Here is a 20640-nt window from a genome sequence, read left to right on the forward strand (position 1 = left end):
ACCTTTCTGAACCCGCCGCTTTCCCCCACTGGTCTATTCGGCCCAGCGGTAAACGGGATTGTTGACCGCTTCTCTGTGGTACAAAAGACCACGCAGGCCATGAACCTCTTCCTGCCGCGACACTCGAGTTCTGCCACAGGCCACTCTCGCCAGAGACAAAGCCAGCCTCCTGTGTGAACCAGCACCCAGCGTCCAGCACAGCCTCAGCCTCAGCCTTCGCAGCGACGTCAGGGCGGCCGCCCTAGATCGCGCTCAGACAGCCATCACAGACCGCCGCCCCCCAGAGGGCCTCGGCAAAGAATCACGCTGAAGTCCGAGCACGCGAAGCCCTCCTAACAGCGAGAGAGAAAAGACGCGCGTGTCCCGCTGCGGCCGGACCGCCGTCAAAGTTCATTTCCCTGTCAGTCCCCTTCGAACAGGCTACTGCAGTGGTTCAACTAGCAGCCAACGAGCCGGTTTATTCACCCTCTCGCCTGCACACAAACGCCGTTTTCACGGCGACCCAGAGAAATCTCAAAAAGAGTATAATGTCTGGTCCGACTCACGCCGTCAGTGTTTTAAGTGTAGTGAATGTGCCCACGCCCCAGTGTTCACCCCTACACATAAGCACCCCAAATCCCGTGTCACTCACAGAGCACACTCTCATAAAGCGCAGAAAAGCCGCTCGAGTGTTGAATGTAAGAAATGTGTCCACAGGTCTGTGCCCACTATCTGCCCGCTCTGTTACACGATCAAAGAAGCAGGTTATGAACGTAAGTCTTGTGCCCGCCAGAGAGCGCTCACGCTTGCTATTGCAATTTCCTTTTTAGGAATAGAACTGGACTCGGTGACCATGACGGCTCGTTTATCGACACAGCGCGCGCGCCGTGTTCGCCACCTAGCCGCATCTTTCCAGAAGGGCAGCTTTCTCCCTTTGAAAACATTTCAAAGGATGTTGGGCTACTGCGCATGCGCCTGCTCCAACGCTGGTTGAACGCTCGCGCGCCTCGCCGAGCCTGGGTGTCTGGCGGCCAGAAAATCAGAGTGACTCAGACCTGCATAACAGCTCTGCAGCCCTGGTTAGTGGCCGACTGGTACCAGCAGGGAGTAATGATGGGAACCATCTCTTATCGGAAGGTCATCTCGACAGACGCGTCCAACTCGGGTTGGGGCGCGCTGTTCGAGGGCAGACCGGCCTTTGGCCAGTGGTCAGACCAGGAGAAGGGTTTTCACATAAACTGTCTGGAAATGATAGTGGTCGAGAACGCGCTGAAGTGCTTCCTCCCGTTCATACAGGACCAGCATGTTCTTGTCCACTCGGACAACACATCTGTGGTATCCTATGTAAACCGTCAGGGCGGTGTCAGATCCAGAAATCTCTGCAATCCGATGGAACGCCTCCTTATTTGGTCACAGATGAACCTGCGCTCGCTGAGGGCGGCGCATGTGCCTGGCCATTTGAACGACGGCCCAGACAAACTGGCCAGGGACAATGTTCCCCCAGGGGAATGGTCCCTGCACCCCCAAACGGTCCAGAAACTGTGGCGCCTATTCGGCAGAGCGGAAGTCGACCTGTTTGCGTCAAAAGACAACGCTCAATGCCCGACGTTCTTCTCGAAGGACGAGAACGCGCTGGCCCAGGTTTGGCCCAGCCTCCCGCTATATGCTTTCCCTCCGGTCTCTCTGTTGCCACAGGTGATCAAGAGGATCAGGGAAACGCGCCACTCGATGCTCCTCATAGCCCCACGTTGGGAGAATCAGACTTGGTTCCCGGAACTGGCACGGCTGTCACATACAGCTCCGTGGCCGATTCCGGTGAGGGCAGATCTCCTCTCTCAGGCTCGCGGCACGATCTGGCATCCCCATCCAGAGCGCTGGTCTCTGCATGCATGGTTGATCAACGGGTACTCGTTGCCCTGCCAGAAGGAGTGATGAACACGATCACGCAGTTTAGAGCCCCTTCCACGAGAAGGCTCTACGCGTCTAAATGGTCGGTGTTCTCTGGATGGTGCACCGACAGAGGTCTGGACCCACGGACATGCGGGGTGGCGCAGCTGCTCACCTTCCTACAAGAGCTGTTGGATAAGGGAAGGTCCCCATCCACGCTCAAAGTATACGTGGCGGCCGTGGCAGCGTTCGCGGAATCGACGCACGGCCAGTCACTGGGAAGACATGAGTTGGTCATCCGCTTCCTTAGAGGAGCTAGAAGGATGAATCCGCTGCGGAACAGCAATATGGATTATTGTATTTTTAATAATGAAAATGTTTTTAATTGAAATATTCACAGCTTAAATATTCAACCATGTTGAATTTCAGCCCATAAAAATGCAAGCCCTAAAAATACAATGCATTAAAATGCAAGCATGGTTAATGCAATGCCTATTTTTTTTCAAGTAGTGCAATTCAACAGGCTTTTTATTTCAAAAACATTTGACATTATTTTACTTCCATAGCAATGGAGCAGATGCGGATCAACACGAGTGTTATTCTTTGTGAAATAAAGATACATATCAGGTTGCGCCGTTTGATTATCGCCTCAAAGCTCTCAGTCGGAGAATATTACTGCCCGGGTATTTAATTCTGTGTTCCCCTCCGTCTTTCAAACTAGCCTTTCAAACTACTCCGTGAGTGCAGAAAGACGCGTTCGGTGCATGCGCACAAACTATATTGTATTAGATTTAGTTTCCAAGCGCTCAAGTCACTAATTTTGGCTGATTATAGCCCTCGCATGCACATGGCCAGACAGTGGAAATACGACTAATAATTTCTGGATATCTGGCATACAAGTTAACTGAACAAAACAATTGAACAAAAATAGGTAAGGGAGGGGGCCCCTCCTACTGGGTGGGGCCGATGGGCTGCAGCCCAGTCAAGCCCAATGGTAAGTCCGGCCATACGTCCACGTCCCTGTGAGCTCCTCGTGCACTTCCGGGAAGAAAGGCACTGGGGTGGGTTGCTGAGAACCACCCCGAGATACCAATCATCTAGCCTCGAGGGCTCGGGACACGGTGGAGGGTTCCACACAAGGCCGATCCTGTTAGCGGCCCGGGAAAGCATGGCCATCATCTCCGGGTCCGACTCGGGTACCGCTGGTACACACAAAGGAAGCAGCGGGGAGAGTTCGGACCCACCCTCCGATGCAGCGATCGACATCTGATCGTCGCCGGGAGCACCAAAGAAAACGATTCGTACACACCTTGAGGATGGTCCAGCACATTCCGTTGGTAGCTCAACTGGCTGCGGAGCATGAGAGGGATTAGGGTTCCTAGGGGGTTGGTTCTCCGAAGGAAGCGCGCTCACTGTAATCCTCAGGTCTCCCGTGCCACTGCCCGAAGCAACATTCTGGGCAGGGCTGGAACGAGGCAGAGGCACAGGGACTCCGCCCCTTTGCATGAACGAGAGTCTCGACCGTAGCTACGAGATGGTCATCTTCCCACAAGAGGTGCATGACTCATCTACGAACGCTGCCTCAGCATGTTCGAGGCCCAGACACACGAGGCAGCGATAATGACCATCCCGTGACTCCAGGTAACGACCACATCCAGAAACACACAGATAGAAAGTCATCTTGAAAAAGACGCGATCTATCTGTGTAAGCTCTCTTAGGGACTGCTCTCACTGGTGCTGAAGCACGCAGGGGAGCGGCCACTGCAAACACAGACAGGAATGTGCACCTGTCTGTGCGCTGTCTCTCTCTCACTGGCAGGTCTTACCAGCTGTCAAAACAGCTCTTGAGTGCTCTCACTGGCACACCAGCAGTTAAAACAGCCTTTTTGTTTGCTCAAAAAACTCCCAAAGGAAACAGAAAGGAGAGAGAGAGAGAGAGAGAGAGAGAGAGAGAGAGAGAGAGAGAGAGAGAGAGAGAGAGAGAGAGAGAGAGAGAGAGAGAGAAAAAAAGACAGCTCGCACTGCTGTGGCTCGTCTTGACTTCACAGTCTTGATAGAAGGCATCAAAGTGCTTGGCTCCGAAGCAAAAAGCTGAAGTGCAATCGCACCTGCTGCGCATTATATACCCACGCAGCGAGGCTGAACAGCTGATGCAAATGATTGCACGCCAATGTGCATTGGCTTGTTTAGTTTCACTCAAAGTATATTGGCCTCTCTAGCGAGATTCCCAATTCGTCGGTCTCGACTTGGCGTCGACTGACTGACTGAAGAGGAACTTGAAGTTCTCTCGAGGTCCCACACCGGGCAGGCGTGCCTTCGTCTCTGCATTGAGGCCTGTAAAAAAACACTCAATGAAAGGTTGGGGAAGGAGGTAAGGCACACCAGGTCCAGAAATGCTGCGGTGTGAGCCTCGAGAGATAGCTGATCCTGCTTCAGTGAAATCAATTGGACTGCTGGATCCATTCTTTCTGTTAAAGGGTCTGTTCTTCTCTCACGGTCTGGTGTGGTAAGGAGAGCGCACAACAAATATTTTATGATCACTTGGAGAAATCACAGAGAACAACACAACTCAGACCAAATACAAACGAGAACCGACCAAGACAGAGGGAGATCACAGGGAATATATACAGGTGACAGGGAGGAACTGATTAAACTGATTAACAAGATAATTGAAAACACAAAAGCTGAACCAAAAGAACTAATGATGATGGTGACCATGGAAACAAAGGAATGGTGTGAAACAGCATACAGTGAACACAGAAGGAAGTACAAAAACAAACTGACATGTAGCACACAACTGTACTAATACTTGTAACTCTTGAATAATTAAAAATCTGTTGTTCCAAGGTAGAAGTATGTTTTGTGCTGGCATATTTTTTTTTCTTCCTTTATCATTGTCACTTCTATGTCAGTGATTTGTGACAGTGCTTTTTAAGCTATTGCTTGTCAGATAGTCTGTGCCTTAAATATGACTTAAATATTAAATATTCATTTTCAGAACATGAATTAGAGATCATAACTGGCTTGGAGGATCTTTGGATTAAGGAGGACCAGAATGCTGTCTTTATGTGTGAGCTGTCTATGGAAGATATGCCTGGGGAATGGTACAAAAATGGCAGCAGGGTACGTCCCACTACCACCATCAAGACTCGTACAGAGGGTGAGGATAAACTGAACTAATGTTGTAAATATGCATAGAACTGATCCTTTATAATTTTTCTGTAGGAATTATGTACATTATCAGACTTTAAATTAAACTTGAGAAAGGAAAGAGTTATTTTTCTTTTACCATTTAAATAGGCACAAAGCACTTCCTGCTTATATGCAACGTCAAGGCTGAAGATTCTGGAGAAGTCAAGTTTGTTTCCAAACAAGTGGAGTCAGTTGCTTATCTTGAGGTTGAAGGTATTGTATAAAATATGTACTTTAATTGAATATAATTCTGCATTCATAGTGATTCAAAAGATTATCTGGTAGAGCTTTACAAATAAGGTTTCACCTGTTAGCATTAGTTAATGGATAAGATGAACAATACTTCTACAGCATTTGTTAATCTTAATGTTAGTTTCTACATTTACTAACACATGTTTAAGTTGTATCTGAAAAAAAAAACATTCTTTAAAGCACTGTGAACTAAGATCATTGAACAATTTTATTTTTATTAACTAACATCAACAATGTTTAATAAATGCTGTAAAATTGTATTGCTCATAGTTAATGTTAACTAATGCATCAACTAATGTTACAAATGATACCCTATAGTAAAGTTTTACCAATTATCTGATCCCACCAAATATCTGGTAAGACTTTACAATAACAGTAGGACATGAATAATCATGTACTAATACCTGAATTAATAATTACTTTACTATGAACTAATGATGAGTTAAGACATGTACTAATGAAGAACTAACCTTAACTAGGACATGAGTCATATGAATTCCTGCATGAATACAGTATACCATCTTAACTACACGTTAGTACATGCTTCTTAATGAATGTATTAATTAACACTTTGGGGTAAACTAAATCAAACATGCTCTAGATTAGAAGAAAGATGTATTAAAAGGGCACAGTGTAAAGTTGTTCATAAATTTGCCACCAGCAACGATCACAAACATCATTGAATGACACTAGATGTCTTGCAATATTTACATTTAACCTTACTCATTGAACACACAATGATGCATTCATCATTAAAAACAATTTAATCTCATTCCGTTTTAAGTGATTCCACTGCTGCCATCAAGAGTGAAATACCTACACTAACATATCCATTAAACAGATGCAATTTTCAAAATTAAAATCAGTGTTAGCACAGATGATGGTTATTTCTGTGGTTATTTTGTGGATTGGTTTACTGTCTTTATATCATAATGCAGTTGGATGATATTCTTGGTTTCTTGCTCTTCTTTGGGGCCACTATTGCCCCTTCAAAATGTGTCCACTTTCCTCCTACCGTTCAGTTCCTTCTCCACCCAAATTCGGGCACAGCACCTCTGCTCTTCCACTTCTTTACAAACCACCAAAAAGCACCAAATGATATATGATTTAGAAGAGATGAATATGTATAGAACATGTGTTATTGATAACTTTTTAAAGATGTACTCTTGGAGGGCCAAGACAAGATATGACATAATGTTACATTAACAAGTCATAAATTCATGTGACTTAATAAGTAATTAATGATGAGTTAGTAATAATGTGCCCCATCAAGTAAAGTCACAGTCATGCATTAACAAGCAATTACTTTATGTTAGTGTATGGTTAGTTAATCATGAGTTAGTTATGATGTGCCTCCTCAAGTAAAATCATGACACAATGATGCACTTACAAATCATTAACTAAAGTATGAAAAAACATATACAAGAGTGCCATCCTTATTCCTTTACACCCAGGGTCCAAAAAAAGATAAACATTATGTGTAGTTATTTTATTTTTATTTATACAATTAAACATATATGGACTATATGGAAAGACCAAACATAAATGTAAAGGCACACATAAGACCTTTACATTAGTGATGTTACGTATGACACTGAAGCTTCGATGTGCGTTTTGCGAAAGCGAATCAATTTCTATTGAAGCCCCGTGTCGGGGTGTGTATTGGTTTCCCAGAGGTCACGTGATAGATGACAAACAAAGCCTCACTTTCTGTCCAATCTGGTTCTGGTTTGTGAGGAGTGCTGTACTTTGAAAGTTTATCAATACATTACATTTAAATAACCAAAACTACTTATTATTTTTTTGTTATTGTTGTGTAATTTTGTTTTTGTAAGATCGTTGCACTTTTGGTGTTTTTTTTCGGTAATATGGTGTTGGTATTTGGGTGTTTGGTTAAGGGTTTGTTCCCTTTCAGGAACGTCGAGCTGCGTGAAACGCTGCGGGAACGCCTCTTGCGTTGTGCGTCATGAAGCACGTATGGAATCAGCCCAATGGCGAGACGGAACGTCACGAGTGACGTCATCGACCAGGAAACTATAAAGCACACCCCTGAACACAATGGCGACAGCTTCTGTTGTCTTCAGCAAGCGCTCTGTGTGTGAATCTGTCCCTGTGTTTTTGTCTGTTCTTAGTGATTGCTAGGCAGGAGTTTTTCACTTAAAAAACTATATATATATATATATATTCACATATATCAGTATGACGAGCGAGCAGCAATACAGAAAGTGTGTTCCCCCCTGTACTCGTTTTCTCATGGGTGGGGATACACACGATCTGTGTGTTGTTTGTTTGGGAGTGCAGCATGCCCAGTCAGCTATCGAGGGGGCTGATTGTGAGCATTGCAAGCGTTTTCCATTAAGAACGCTCCGCTCCCGCCGATCACTCTTCGAGGAGAGTGGTTCGGTTCGCGCTCCCCACGGCTCGTGTCCCGCTTCTGTCGAGGCAGAGCGGCGGCGCCTGTCGTGGGGATCGCAAATGGATCTGTCAGCGGGGTTTGAGACGGGCTCTGCCTTATCTCAGCCTTTACCTGCCAGTTCCAGTGCCTCAGTTCCGGGTGTGGAAGCACGCATTGCGGTTTCTTCCCCCTAGGCTGAGGCACCAATACTGCAGCTATCCAGTTCTGAGGAGCTGGATGTTGTCAGTATTGAGACAGGGGATGTTGAGGACTCGTCACCTCATTCCCCTGAACACGAGGAGCTTATGGAGGTGCTCACTCGTGCTGTGTCAAAACTAAGCATTGAGTGGCCAGCTGTTAGGCAGGAATATGTTTCTAAAAGCAAGCTTGACGAACGATTTTTGCCTTCCCGCGTTCAGCCTCCACGGCGGTGCCTTCCGTTTCTTCCCAATCTCCACACCGAGGTGTCGAGTTCGTGGAAGAGACCCGCCTCTTATCGTGTGTTTAGCCCCCAGACTTCCTCATATTCTAATATATCGGGGGCTAAGTTATATGGTTATGGGGCGATGCCCAAGGCGGAGGAGACTCTAGCTAGCCATCTTTCTGCTGAGTCTTCCTCATCTCTTAAGGCACCAGCTTTACCCACCAAGCCTCTCAGAAATACTTCGGCTCTGGTGGGTAAGGCTTATTCGGCGGCTGGTCAGGCTTCGGCGTGTCTGCACACGATGTCAATATTGCAGGCATACCAAGCCGATCTTTTAAAATATATGAGTGAGAGTGAGGAGGTCAGCACTGACGTGGTTCGAGAACTGCGTCAGGCTGCAGATTTATCTCTGCGTGCCACCAGGGAATCGGCTAAACTAATGGGCCGTTCTATGGCAGCCCTGGTGGCCGCAGAGAGACACTTGTGGCTTAATCTGTCTGATATGAAGGATAAAGAGAAAGCTTTTCTTTTGGATGCTCCACTTTCTTCATCTGGTTTATTCGGTGACGCGGTAAACACGGTCATAGATACATTTCAGGAAGAAAAGAAACAAGCTGCAGCTTTTCAAAAAATCCTCCAACTTAAAGTTCATGTCCCAGGGTCTGCTGGGCGAGGGCAGACCAAGCCGTCGACTAGCTCCTCACATAGGGCGCAACAAAGGCAGAGTGTCGCGTCTCGTGGCCCCCCTTCTAAACAGTGGGAACAGACGCGACAGTCTCAGGCGAAGCCTTCTAGTGGTAAGACTGATCTGAGGACAGTCATTATGGCTAGGAAGGCTTCGTCTAAGAAGTCCTGACGCCACTGGTGTCAGGATGCTGAGGGTGGTCCCCACCGTGAGAGGGAGGTGTTCACCGCTTCAGACGGTGCCCGTTCTCTCACGGTGCCCTCAGGGGTCCCTTCTGCCAACCCCGCCTTCGTGTCGGGGCGCAGACGGGCCCAGCGAGTGCTTCCCGAGGGACGCTCGCCCCCTCTGAGGAGGGGTTTAGAGCAGTCAGACCAGTTGTCCCCTGCTGGTGCGCCGTTACAGGGCGCTGTGTCTGCTGCTCAAAATATTCCAGAGGCCAGCCTCGAGAGGCTGGTACCCTTAGTAGATTTTCTGGCAGAGTGGAAAAGTCTTCCAAAAATATCTCAGTGGGTTCTGCATTCGATAGAAAGGGGTTATGCCATTCAGTTCAGATATCCTCCTCCTCGATTCAACGGGGTCCTGCCCACCGTGGTGGGCCCCGAGCAGGCTCTGGTAATGGAACAAGAGGTGAAAACGCTCCTTCAAAAGGAGGCTATAGAACGGGTTCCTCCTCCCAGCGAGGAGTCACGTTATTACAGCAGATATTTCATTGTTCCAAAGAAGGATGGGGGTTGCGTCCAATTTTAGATCTGCGCCTATTAAATCGTGCTGTAGCCAAGCTCAAATTCAAGATGCTTACGCTAAAGCAAATCATGTTACAAATCAGGTCCGAGGACTGGTTTGTCACGATAGATCTGAAGGACGCATACTTCCACATCTTCATCCTTCCGCAACACAGTAAGTTCCTGAGGTTTGCTTTCGGGGGCGAAGCGTACCAATATCGTGTTCTTCCGTTTGGCCTAGCGCTCAATCGCAGCAGCAAGCGGCTCGGCATCGAGATGTGGCCTGCCCGCATCGCTTCGATTCTCTCAGCTGTAAAAAGAGTAAAGCTAGGCCAGTTGCTCACTGTAAAGCAGTTCCAGAGACTGCTGGGTCTGATGGCAGCAGCGTCCAGGGTTATACCCTGCGGCCTGCTGTACATGAGACCATTACAGTGGTGGTTCAGGACCAAGGGGTTCTCCCCGAGGGGAAACCCCCTCCGCGTGATCAAAGTTACACGGAGTTGTCTCCGTGCTCTAGTCATGTGGAGGGATCCTTGGTTTCTGTCCCAGGGACCTGTGTTGGGAGCTCTTTGTCGTCGTGTAACGCTAACGACAGATGCTTCCCTCACAGGCTGGGGGGCGATCATGAGTGGTCGCCCAGCCCAGGGTCTGTGGCAGGACCATCATCGATTTTGGCATATAAATTGTCTAGAGATGTTGGCAGTGTTTCAGGCTCTGAAGCACTTCCTGCCAGACCTGAGAGGTCATCATGTTCTTGTCCGGTCCGACAACACATCGGTGGTCTCTTACATAACCCATCAGGGGGGTCTGCGCTCTCGCCCGTTATACAATCTGGCTCGCCGGATCCTTCTATGGTCCCAGGGGAAGCTTCTCTCATTGAGGGCGATTTATCTCCCGGGGTATTTAAATCAGGGAGCAGACATCCTGTCGAGACAGGGGCCGAGGCCCGGGGAATGGAGACTCCACCCGAGGTGGTGGAGCTCCTTTGGATGCAGTATGGTCGTGCCGAGGTAGACCTATTTGCGTCCAGGGGGACATCACACTGTCCACTGTGGTTTTCTCTCAGTCATCCAGCCCCACTGGGGTTGGACACTATGGTGCAGGCGTGGCCGAGGTCACGCCTGTACGCCTTTCCCCCGATTGCTATGCTCCCAGGAGTTCTGGAGAGGGTTCGCCGGGACGGGGTCAGTCTATTATTGGTAGCCCCGTTTTGGCCGGCCCGAGTATGGTTCACGGACCTAGTGTCTCTTCAAGACGGCTCTCCTCTGGAGATTCCGATCAGGAGGGACCTTCTCTCTCAGGCGAGCGGGTTGATACTTCACCCCCGCCCAGAGTTGTGGAAGCTATGGGCTTGGCCTCTGAGGGGGCCAAGCTCGTAGGGGCTGGTCTCTCAACCGAGGTTGTTGAGACCACCCTTCATTCCAGAGCTCCTTCCACGAGGAGGTTATATGCCTTGAAGTGGAGGCTCTTCACTTCTTGGTGTGGAGAACACCTGTTGGACCCAGTTAACTGCCCAGTGGGTGCAGTGCTGGAGTTCCTGCAGGAGCGTTTCTCCTCAGGGCTATCCCCCTCCACACTAAAGGTGTATGTGGCGGCACTGGCTGCTTACCATGTCCCTTTCAGTGGAGTCTCTCTGGGGAGACACCCATTTATAACTCGCTTTCTTCGTGGTACTTTGAGGCTGAGGCCTGTAGTCCGCACGAGGGTGCCAGCATGGGACTTAGCTATCGCCCTAGAAGGTCTTTCCATAGCTCCCTTTGAGCCTATTGAAGAAGTTGCTGATAAGTTTATTACTTTGAAGACTATTTTTCTCCTTGCCATTTCTTCTCTTAAGAGAATCGGAGATATTCAGGCTCTCTCGGTTGCTCCTTCGTGTTTGGAGTTTTCACCTGGGATGGTGAAGGCTTTTCTCCACCCCAGGCCAGGTTATGTCCCTAAGGTTCCTACCAATGTGGCCAGACCTATAGTTCTGCAGGCCTTCTGTCCTCCTCCTTTTACATCATCTGATCAGGAAAAACTTAATCTGCTCTGCCCTGTTCGGGCTTTAGATGCTTACGTCCACAGAGCTGCCCTGTGGAGAAAATCAGAACAGCTGTTCGTTTGTTTTGGACCACCTAAGAAGGGGTCCCCAGTGTCTAAGCAGAGGATGAGCAAGTAGGTGGTTGAGGCCATCTCACTTGCCTATGAGTCGGTTGGTCAGCCTTCACCTTTGGCTGTCCAAGCTCACTCTAACAGGAGTATGGCGTCTTCCAAAGCCTTATTGTCAGGAGTCTCCCTCCAGGACGTTTGTGATGCGGTAGGCTGGACCTCACCGCATACTTTCGGCAGGTTTTATGACCTAGACCTCAGCTCCACCCCTGGGGCGCAGGTGCTTTCGGCTGAATTTAATCTTTGATTCACACAGTCGGTCACTTGCTCTTATGGCGACGTAGGTATTAGCGTTCCCGCAGCGTTTCACGCAGTTCGACGTTCCTGAAAGGGAACGTCCCGGGTTACGTATGTAACCCTAGTTCCCTGAAGGAAAGAGACGCTGCGTGTCGTTGCCATACTCCCGGCATTCCCTTGATCGACTTGCTTCAGACTTTTTCCAGAAGCTGTCGCCATTGTGTTCAGGGGTGTACTTTATAGTTTCCTGGTCGATGACGTCACTCGTGACGTTCCGTCTCGTCATTGGGCTGATTCCATACGTGCTTCATGACGCACAACGCAAGAGGCGTTCCCGCAGCGTTTCACGTGGCGTCTCGTTCCTTCAGGGAACTAGGGTTACATACGTAACACGGGACGTTTTTACAGCAATGGCAACAGCCAAAAAAAGGAAGACTCCCCCTAACTGGGAATATTTTGAGCTTATAGCTTCCAATGAATGCATTTCTAAAAAAGAAGAAGAAAAAATTAATATTTATTTATTTATTATTATTTTATTTTTCATCATTGTATTGTATAATTTTTGTCTTATATTCAGTCAATGTACATGTAGTCAATCCCAACAAAAAAAATGTATCCTCACACTTCTGAGGTGAAAACCTTTGTCTTCTGTTGGACAGTGCAGAAGACCAGCGCAAACAAGCTCAAATGACACTTCTGATAATATCCTAGAAGTGGATAAATACCTTACAGAGACAAACATACAAAGAGCTGAAGATCCACTTGAATACTGTAGAATGCAGAAATATGTCTACCCCCATCTATATACATTGGCATTACAGAATAATTAATTTTTATCACCGTTCTGTCATTCCTACAGTTACATAAGCACTATCACTGCCAAGTGTCAGATGAACAGATGATCCTATCACACAATGTCCTAATTCACTATATGTATGTGTGTGTGTGTGTGTGTGTGTGTGTGTGTGTGTGTGTGTGTGTGTGTGTGTGTGTGTGTGTGTGTGTGTGTGTGTGTGTGTGTATAGAGAGAGAGAGAGTAGGCCTACATTTAGATCTTAATAAATAATATGCTCATTTTATATTTTATTGTCACACTTTAATGGGTAAAATAATTTATTTAATAATGAACAAATCAAACACAAACGTGTAAGGCTTTTTATTTGTACACATTACATTGAAACTATGGAGTGTGTTGTGGTTGCTTCATCTGACAGAGAAAGGCTTCTGGCTGCTTTATTTTAAATAAGCACCAGATGGCGCTGTTCTTGACACTCTCGAAGCTTTGAATCTTTTCCCGGAACAGTTAGGGGAAAGGCTCATTGCTTCACGAGGTTTCATTTCCCCATCCCTACTTTACATGTAAAATAGGGAATAAGCTTTAAGCTAATGCTAATAGAAGCATTTATATTTTAAAAAAATACAGTTAATTACTATACATAACCTCCTGAAACCTCCCAAATACAACATATATGCAAACATGTCATTAATTATTAATTCTGTTTACCAAAGAAGAGATTAAAATGAACCATAAGAACACAACCAACATGCCTAGCGAGCACTGAGTGTGCCACTAATGAGTGTCCCACCAGAAACAAACCCTACATACTGTAGTTCCAGGAAGAAAAGTAGCTATTACTAAACATAGGCCTAAATGAATTATAAAAATCAGAAAACGGTTTAGATCAAATTAAATTTATTAGTGCTAGTTTTTAGTCTATTTTCCACATTTGATTAGACGGATCTGTGTAATTAATGGCTAAAAAATCATGTGCCATTCCAATTATTTGTCACAAAGCTGCAGATAGCAGATTATGTTATTACAGTTTAAATTATGGCCGTATTAAATTATATGTGTAATTCAAATTTAAATTACTTCTTATTTATTCTTGCGGAGACTGACTGATTTAGTTTACCCCTAAACGTTAATTAATGCATTAACAATCAAACATGTACTAACTGTTATTCATGCATGAATCAGTATGACTCCTGTTGTAGTTAAGGGTTGCTCTTCATTGGTTCATGATTAGTTCATATATTCACTAATCATGAGTTAAAGTTGAAGTAATTATTAATTCAGGTATTAGTACATGATTATTTATGCCCTGTTATATCTGTTTTTACAGAGCTTCCTGTAAGCATTGTCCGTCCCCTCAGGGATCGAACAGCACTGGAAAAGCATAGAGTGATTCTAGAATGCACTGTATCATCACCAAATTGTGACATCACCTGGTACAAAGGGGATGAAGAGTTGGAATCCACAGAACACATGGAGATAATACAAGAAGGCTGTTGCCATAAACTTGTCATCCACCAGGTGGCATTGGAGGATGAAGGAACCTACAGTATTGAGGTTGGGGTGCACAAATGCACAGCCAAGCTGATGGTTGAAGGTGAGAATTGTTTGGATTGAAAATTACCATTTTTATTATGTATCAATGATTTTAATACGCTAAATAGATAGGACAAATTATTAAGACAATATTTAAATTGATTTGATTTGAGAAATTAAAAGATATATGCATGGCATTAAAGGATTAGTTCACCTAAAAATGAAAAGTAGCCCATGATTTACTCACCCTCAAGCCATCCTAGGTGTATATGACATTCTTCTTTCAGACGAATACAATCAGAGTTATATTAAAAAAAAATGTCCTGGCTCTTCTAAGCTTTATAATAGCAGTGAATGGCCGTTTCTGTTTTGAAGTCCATCACAGTGCATCCATCCATGATAAAAGTGTTCCACAAGGCTCTGGTGAGTTAATAAAGGCCTTCTGAAGTGAAGAAAAATAATAAAAGTTCTTAGTTTGTGTAAGAAAAATATCCAAATTTAAAACTTTATCAACTAAAATAACTAGCTTCCGGCAGACGGCCATACGCATCGATTTACGGCGAAAGAGTGAACCTTGAACTGACACACAACGTGATGACGAACGCGGAAGCGCAAAGGATATGGAATTGTATTTGTTTCTAAAAAAATGAACGTAACTTTGTAAAACTGAACGTAATTTTATAAAATTGAACGTAACTTTTTCAGAAACTATCAAAAATATACCATTACAAAAGAAGAAAAACACAATGAAAATGAAAAAAAATGAACTCAGTCGCACAAATTTAACAGGCTTTTCAAATATGCTTAATTCTTTGTTAATGTTTTTCAAAGATTCGTTTTCGCAAATCGTGGATTCTGAATTTATTGCCACAGATTTTGCTTACGCTTCGCAGTTTTTCGTATGCTGTTTTGAAACAAACCTCTCGTGGGGGTGGGCTTAACAGTGATCTACTCTGATTGGATAGTGAGCTTTTTATGGACAGGTGCTCTCTGACTTGGAAGTACAGACGTCACTCAGTGGCGTGCATACTGGAACACATTGCTTCACTTCAGAAGGCCTCTATTAACACTCCAGAGCCGTGTGGATTACTTTTATCATGGATGGATGCACTTTGATCGACTTCCAAACAGAAACGTATATTCACTGCCATTATAAAGATTGGAAGAGTCAGATCATTTTTTAATATAACTCCGATTGTATTCGTCTGAAAGAAGAATGTCATTCACACCTAGGATGACTTGAGGGTGAGTAAATCATGGGATAATTTCATTTTTGGGTGAACTATCCCTTTAAAGGTCATAGTTTAAACTGTCTGCTTTTTGACTTCATAGCCCAGTCTATCCTAGTGGTGAAGGATATAGAGGATGTGGAAGTGAGAGCTCCTGAAACAGCTTGCTTCCAGTGTGAAGTGTCCGTGACCCTCATCAAGCCTCCTATCTGGACATTAAATGGGGAGACCCTGCAGTCTGGGCCCATTATTCGAATGGAGAACCAAGGGACTGTCCAGAAACTGACACTCAAAAGCACCAGCTCTGAAATGAGTGGGACAGTCAAGTTTACCACAGGGAAAGCCAAAACTAGTGCCAAATTGACAGTGCTTTAGTGAATTATCGAAGGTCACGTACATGAGGACAGTATAAAAGAGAGGGAAGTAGTATATATAAATGGATGTGTGATTATATCAAGCAAATTAAAGTAATGCTCTTAGATCTTTTAACCTGTTTACCTCAAAGTTAAAAAAGTGAAACGGTGATATTGAAAGAGATATAGCCTACATTTACTCCTGAAAGGGGTTGATATTTGAGAGAGAAAAGTCATAATTTAAACCTGATGGTTGTCTGTATGGAGTCAGAACAGAATGTGATAGGAAGCAAGTGTCATTGTAAACTCAATGTGGACATTGAAAGTATATGACGATGCACATGGATTAAAACCTGAGGATTTCCTCTTTATGCCTCTTTATTTTGTAGTAGAACCACACAATAATTTATAAATGTAACAACTCTCTCATAAATGCTGATAAAGAGGAGAACGTATGTGATGGATGGAATATGGATGGAAAACTTTTTATAGTATTTACAATTTTTAATATTTTACAGAATAAAATGACAGAAATGACAAAAGGTTATGTTTTGTAGACGCAAAAAACTGAAATGTTTGTTTAAAATGTAACCTTTTCTGGATTTATTTAAATCAAAACAGCACTGATATCAAAGCTTATAGCATATGCAACCATACCGACGTGCTAACGATGCTGCTGTAAGTCAGAAGATACCCATCTGTTATGAAATGTCTATTTTATGTCTTCAATTAACCTGATTTATTTTTAATTCTGTTGAAAGAGTACTTCCATAAAAAGTGGACAAAAAATATGGAAATCTACACCTTATACCTCTTATCATAGTATCCATACTATTATTTTATTTTTTTACGAAAACAGCAAAAGCGAAACAGCAAAAATGTAAATACTGAAATTGAATGTATCGAAAGACATGCCAAACACCGTGATATACAAAGTTTGAAATATAAAATCAAATGTAAACATCTAAGATTTACAGTAACAGCTTTCATTAATACACTTTGAAACATCTTGGAACACCAGAGCATAATTTTTGCTGACACTCTATATATTTAAAACATTGACAAATTAGCATTTTACACTGCAGACAACTGCATTAAAATAATCCTCAAAAGAAAATATCTTCCCAGTAAATGTAGAAAACAGTATTACTGTATTCTTCTACATGGACAGCTCTTATTACTTGCTTCTGCAATTCTTAAAATTATACTCAATTCAAGTTTAAATGGATGCATCACCAATTGCAACCTACATAAATACTAAATGATAATGATATTATATATATAAAAAATCATTCTGGTTCAATCACTGATCCAAAGTTGATTTAATCCAGTATTGCTCTTTATGTAATGTCCGTCACCTTAATACAACTGTTACTTGTCGATCAGCTATCAACCAACATTCCTATTATCACCCTTAACATGTAGTCTGTTTTTTTTTACTCTTTTTTTCCTTGAGATAGAGTACAGTTTGTTCTTCAACTCATATTATTTGTCATTGAGAAAGCTCATGGATAGAATTTCCAGACATTTACCAGCGGTGAAAGAATTAATTTACTAATACTGTTCAAAGTCGTTGTTTTTCTTCTCTGATAGGTGTGCTTGGTGAGCTAGGATTGGTAGATGAGGCTGATGATGAAGGCCCACTCTGGTAAACTCTGAGAAGGACCTTGTGTTTAGTAGCTGACTCTGCACATCTGCGCTGGTGCTCCCAGAGGAATTCTTTGAGCTGTGTGGTAGTGAAAGTCAAGGTCTGTCGACGCAGTTTCTTTAAATATGAGTCATGAAGCCATGAATGTTTGAAGCAGTCCTTGATGGTGGGTTGGCACCTAGGGAAAAAGTCCATAAAATCAGTAAAAATTATTGGGATATTTCATGGTTGCCCTCATTACTCTTCATATCTTTGGGAAGTATAAAACAAAATACTGTGTCTTTCACATTATATCTACTATATAATTGTTCAATAAAAAAATAAAAAAAAGACTTTAGTATGCTGAATAAACTGCTTTTGTGAGAAAACGACTTATTCCTATAATGAACTGACAGCCTTCAATCTTCAACATGTTTACCATTACATTTTTTTTATTTTTGGACTGAGCTATATTTGAAGTTTACAGCTAAAACGTTTTGTAACAGATGTCATGGACAATTTTGCCACAAACCCTGTCATGGATGGTTGAAGATAATGATGAAGGGAGACGGTTAGATGTAGCGGGTCTAAAATACAGCATGATATTTACTAAACAAAAATAAGTAATCCAAACAAGTGAGGGAAGGAAGAAACATTTCTGAGAGCTACGTCTTTTACCACGTGGCTGCTATACCACCTGACCACTGCAGATCTAAAATGTGTTCGACTTGAAGTGGCGCTGTGAAGACCGATCTGTGTATGACACCAAAATACAGTGTAAATAAACTAATGACACCAATGAAAACCTACTTAGAAACCAGAAATTGAATTCTGAAGCTTTCGGCATTAGAAGAAAGTAAACACAGTAAATAACAAATGCAAACTTAAAATCCATGAAAATTAAAATGAAACAGAATGTGACAATTCCGTTTACGGAATTAGTCATTCATGTCTATGGTATACATAAACAGTGATTGAAAAAAGGGGGACTCAATGTCATCAAGGCTATAATGAGATTTTTTTTTGAGGCACACATGAACCAAGTTGTGCTTTCTCCAATGGTAGGGCCATGGAGGTTGATATTTCCTTAAATAACAGGGGTGTCCAATCCTGCTCCCGGAGGGCCAACTTCCTACTAAGTTTAGCCCGGCCCCAACACACCAGCCTGGAAGATTCCAGTCATCCTGAAAACTTTGACTGCTGGTTGAGTACCCCTGATCTAAAAAGTGTAATGCTGTGGAGGCTCCAGGAACAGTCTGAAAACTCTTTCACTAAAGGGTGGTTTTAACTTAAGTTGCAACTGGCTCCCAGCTGTGTACTTGATACTTACCATTGATAGCCATTTATTATCTTCTTTAAAAACGTGGAGGCACTTTGGGATACCTTTGGGTAGAGCTTAGATGACTCAAACTTTGCTGCATGAATTTTGTTCTCTGTCACTTTTGGGTCTTTGTCTTGGAAAGGATGTCTACCACTGAGCCTACAGTAAACAAAGTGACTTAAAATAAACACCATTTTTCTAGTTTGATAAGCTGTCTATCTCAGAAATACACCATCATGTAATAGTAAAGTTGGCTGATTGGTTAATTCCTTTATAAATGACTTACATAATATAGGCAATTACTCCCAAGCTCCAAATGTCTGCTGGGGGTCCTACTAGATCTCCTTTCAGTATTTCTGGAGCTTGAAGAAGGCAGAAAACATGTCATTAATGTCAAGAAGACATGGATATGTATTTTAAATCCTTATGTAGAGAAACATTACATGGTAAGAATTGCACAATGTGCATACCCATGTACTCCAGAGTCCCAAGATATCTGCTGTATTGTTGAAGTGAGAGAGGGTTAAACCTTTGAGCACTGCCAAAATCTATGATTTTAATCACATTGAGGTTGGTGACCATGATATTGTCTGGCTTAATGTCCAGGTGAAGAATCCGGCAGTTGTGGAGATATTCTAAAACCTGAAGAATCTGGACAATGAAACCCACTACATCATCTTCAGAGTAAAAGAATCTGGAAGAGAAACCAAGACCCATCTGAAGACACTGAACTTCATTTTCACATCCTATTTAAAATAAAACAATCTATTAAAAATTGACAGTCCGAAAGGCTCATACACACCTGTCAATGAGACTGTACAGGATCTCTTTGCCTGGACAGTACTCTGTTATGAGTATAAGGTAGCGAGGTGTGAAATAGGCTTCATGTAGGGCCATGGTTCTTTCACAATGAAGGGACTTCAGGGTCTCATACTCCTTTATGACAGTTTGCTTAGTCTGATGTTCATAGGGAATTATCTTTGCTATGAACATCTTCCCCGTTGTATTTTCTCTGCAATCTTGTATCACTCCAAAATGACCGAAATCAAAAAACAAATGTGTTTCATGAAAGTGCTTGCAGATTTGTAAACTGTATAAATAGATAGAGAATTATTTGTATAAATAAAGGGACAAGTAATTTTATATTCTCACCTGGCTTTCTCATCCAAAAAGCTGTACGGCTTCTGAGGAACTCCTTGCCTCAAAGTGGTCTCAGTTTTTGTGCAGGATACCACTCGTCCTGTAGGTGTCTCTGGTGTGGGTGAGCTTGCTCCTTCTCCTATTGGACTGATACTGCTGACCAGAATTACATGGGGAGAGACAAGGGTGGGAGTAACTGAGGAAGTGGCTGGAATATATGTTGGGACAAGGGAAATTGATCTGCCTATTGAGGTAAGAGCTGTACATGACCTTGGAGATACAGTCTGGGCTTGCGTAACAGGGGGAATTATGTTGAAAGTGCTCGTTGGCTTGGGGAGAACAAAAGGAGGCATGGACGTCTTTGGGCAGGAGTGAGAAACAGGGACTTCTGAGGATGTATTTGTAACTTCACCAGACTGTGCAATAATATGACTAATAGACTGACTAAACACACTTGGCTGTGCTAATGTAAAAGCAGATGTTGTCACAGCAGTGGTCACAACAGGGTAAGATGGGTGAGTCTTCATTTCAGCAGGCTTATGGAGTGGTGCCACTGCAAAACAGGTAGGATTGATATACACATACATTTATTTTCCTAATCCAGAAAATAAAAATGAAATGACATTAACCATTTAATTAAAATAATAAAATGTCGTGTAATAAAAGCTTATATTACCAACAGAACAATAATGAGTTTTAAGGCTAAGTAATTAAGTTCAA

General features: G+C 43.5%; 3 protein-coding genes across 4 annotated transcripts in view; 1 reads left to right on the top strand and 2 right to left on the bottom strand.

The window, feature by feature from the left end:
- The window catches only part of obsl1a (obscurin like cytoskeletal adaptor 1a), a 101876-nt gene extending 85677 nt beyond the window's left edge, over positions 1 to 16199 (top strand). For both annotated transcript variants that reach the window (XM_077199177.1, XM_077199178.1), the window contains 4 exons: positions 4865 to 5026; positions 5167 to 5271; positions 14045 to 14311; positions 15583 to 16199. In XM_077199177.1, the coding sequence (XP_077055292.1) occupies positions 4865 to 5026; positions 5167 to 5271; positions 14045 to 14311; positions 15583 to 15854 (806 nt within the window). In that variant the 3' untranslated portion in view covers positions 15855 to 16199. The remainder of the gene's footprint in view (positions 1 to 4864; positions 5027 to 5166; positions 5272 to 14044; positions 14312 to 15582) is intronic.
- cidec (cell death inducing DFFA like effector c) overlaps positions 1 to 20640 on the bottom strand; it is a 389787-nt gene that overhangs the window by 223743 nt on the left and 145404 nt on the right. The window lies entirely within an intron of this gene.
- spega (striated muscle enriched protein kinase a) overlaps positions 16408 to 20640 on the bottom strand; it is a 109296-nt gene continuing 105063 nt past the window's right edge. Inside the window, 6 exon segments of the mRNA XM_077199732.1 lie at positions 16408 to 17658; positions 18790 to 18939; positions 19067 to 19142; positions 19251 to 19474; positions 19583 to 19821; positions 19932 to 20473. Of these exon segments, the coding sequence (XP_077055847.1) occupies positions 17397 to 17658; positions 18790 to 18939; positions 19067 to 19142; positions 19251 to 19474; positions 19583 to 19821; positions 19932 to 20473 (1493 nt within the window). The 3' untranslated portion in view covers positions 16408 to 17396.

The sequence above is a fragment of the Siphateles boraxobius genome, unplaced genomic scaffold, assembly GCF_051911475.1.
Source record: "Siphateles boraxobius isolate OS27281-9 unplaced genomic scaffold, OSU_SipBor_1 41, whole genome shotgun sequence".
In the NCBI taxonomy this organism is placed as follows: Eukaryota; Metazoa; Chordata; class Actinopteri; order Cypriniformes; family Leuciscidae; genus Siphateles; species Siphateles boraxobius.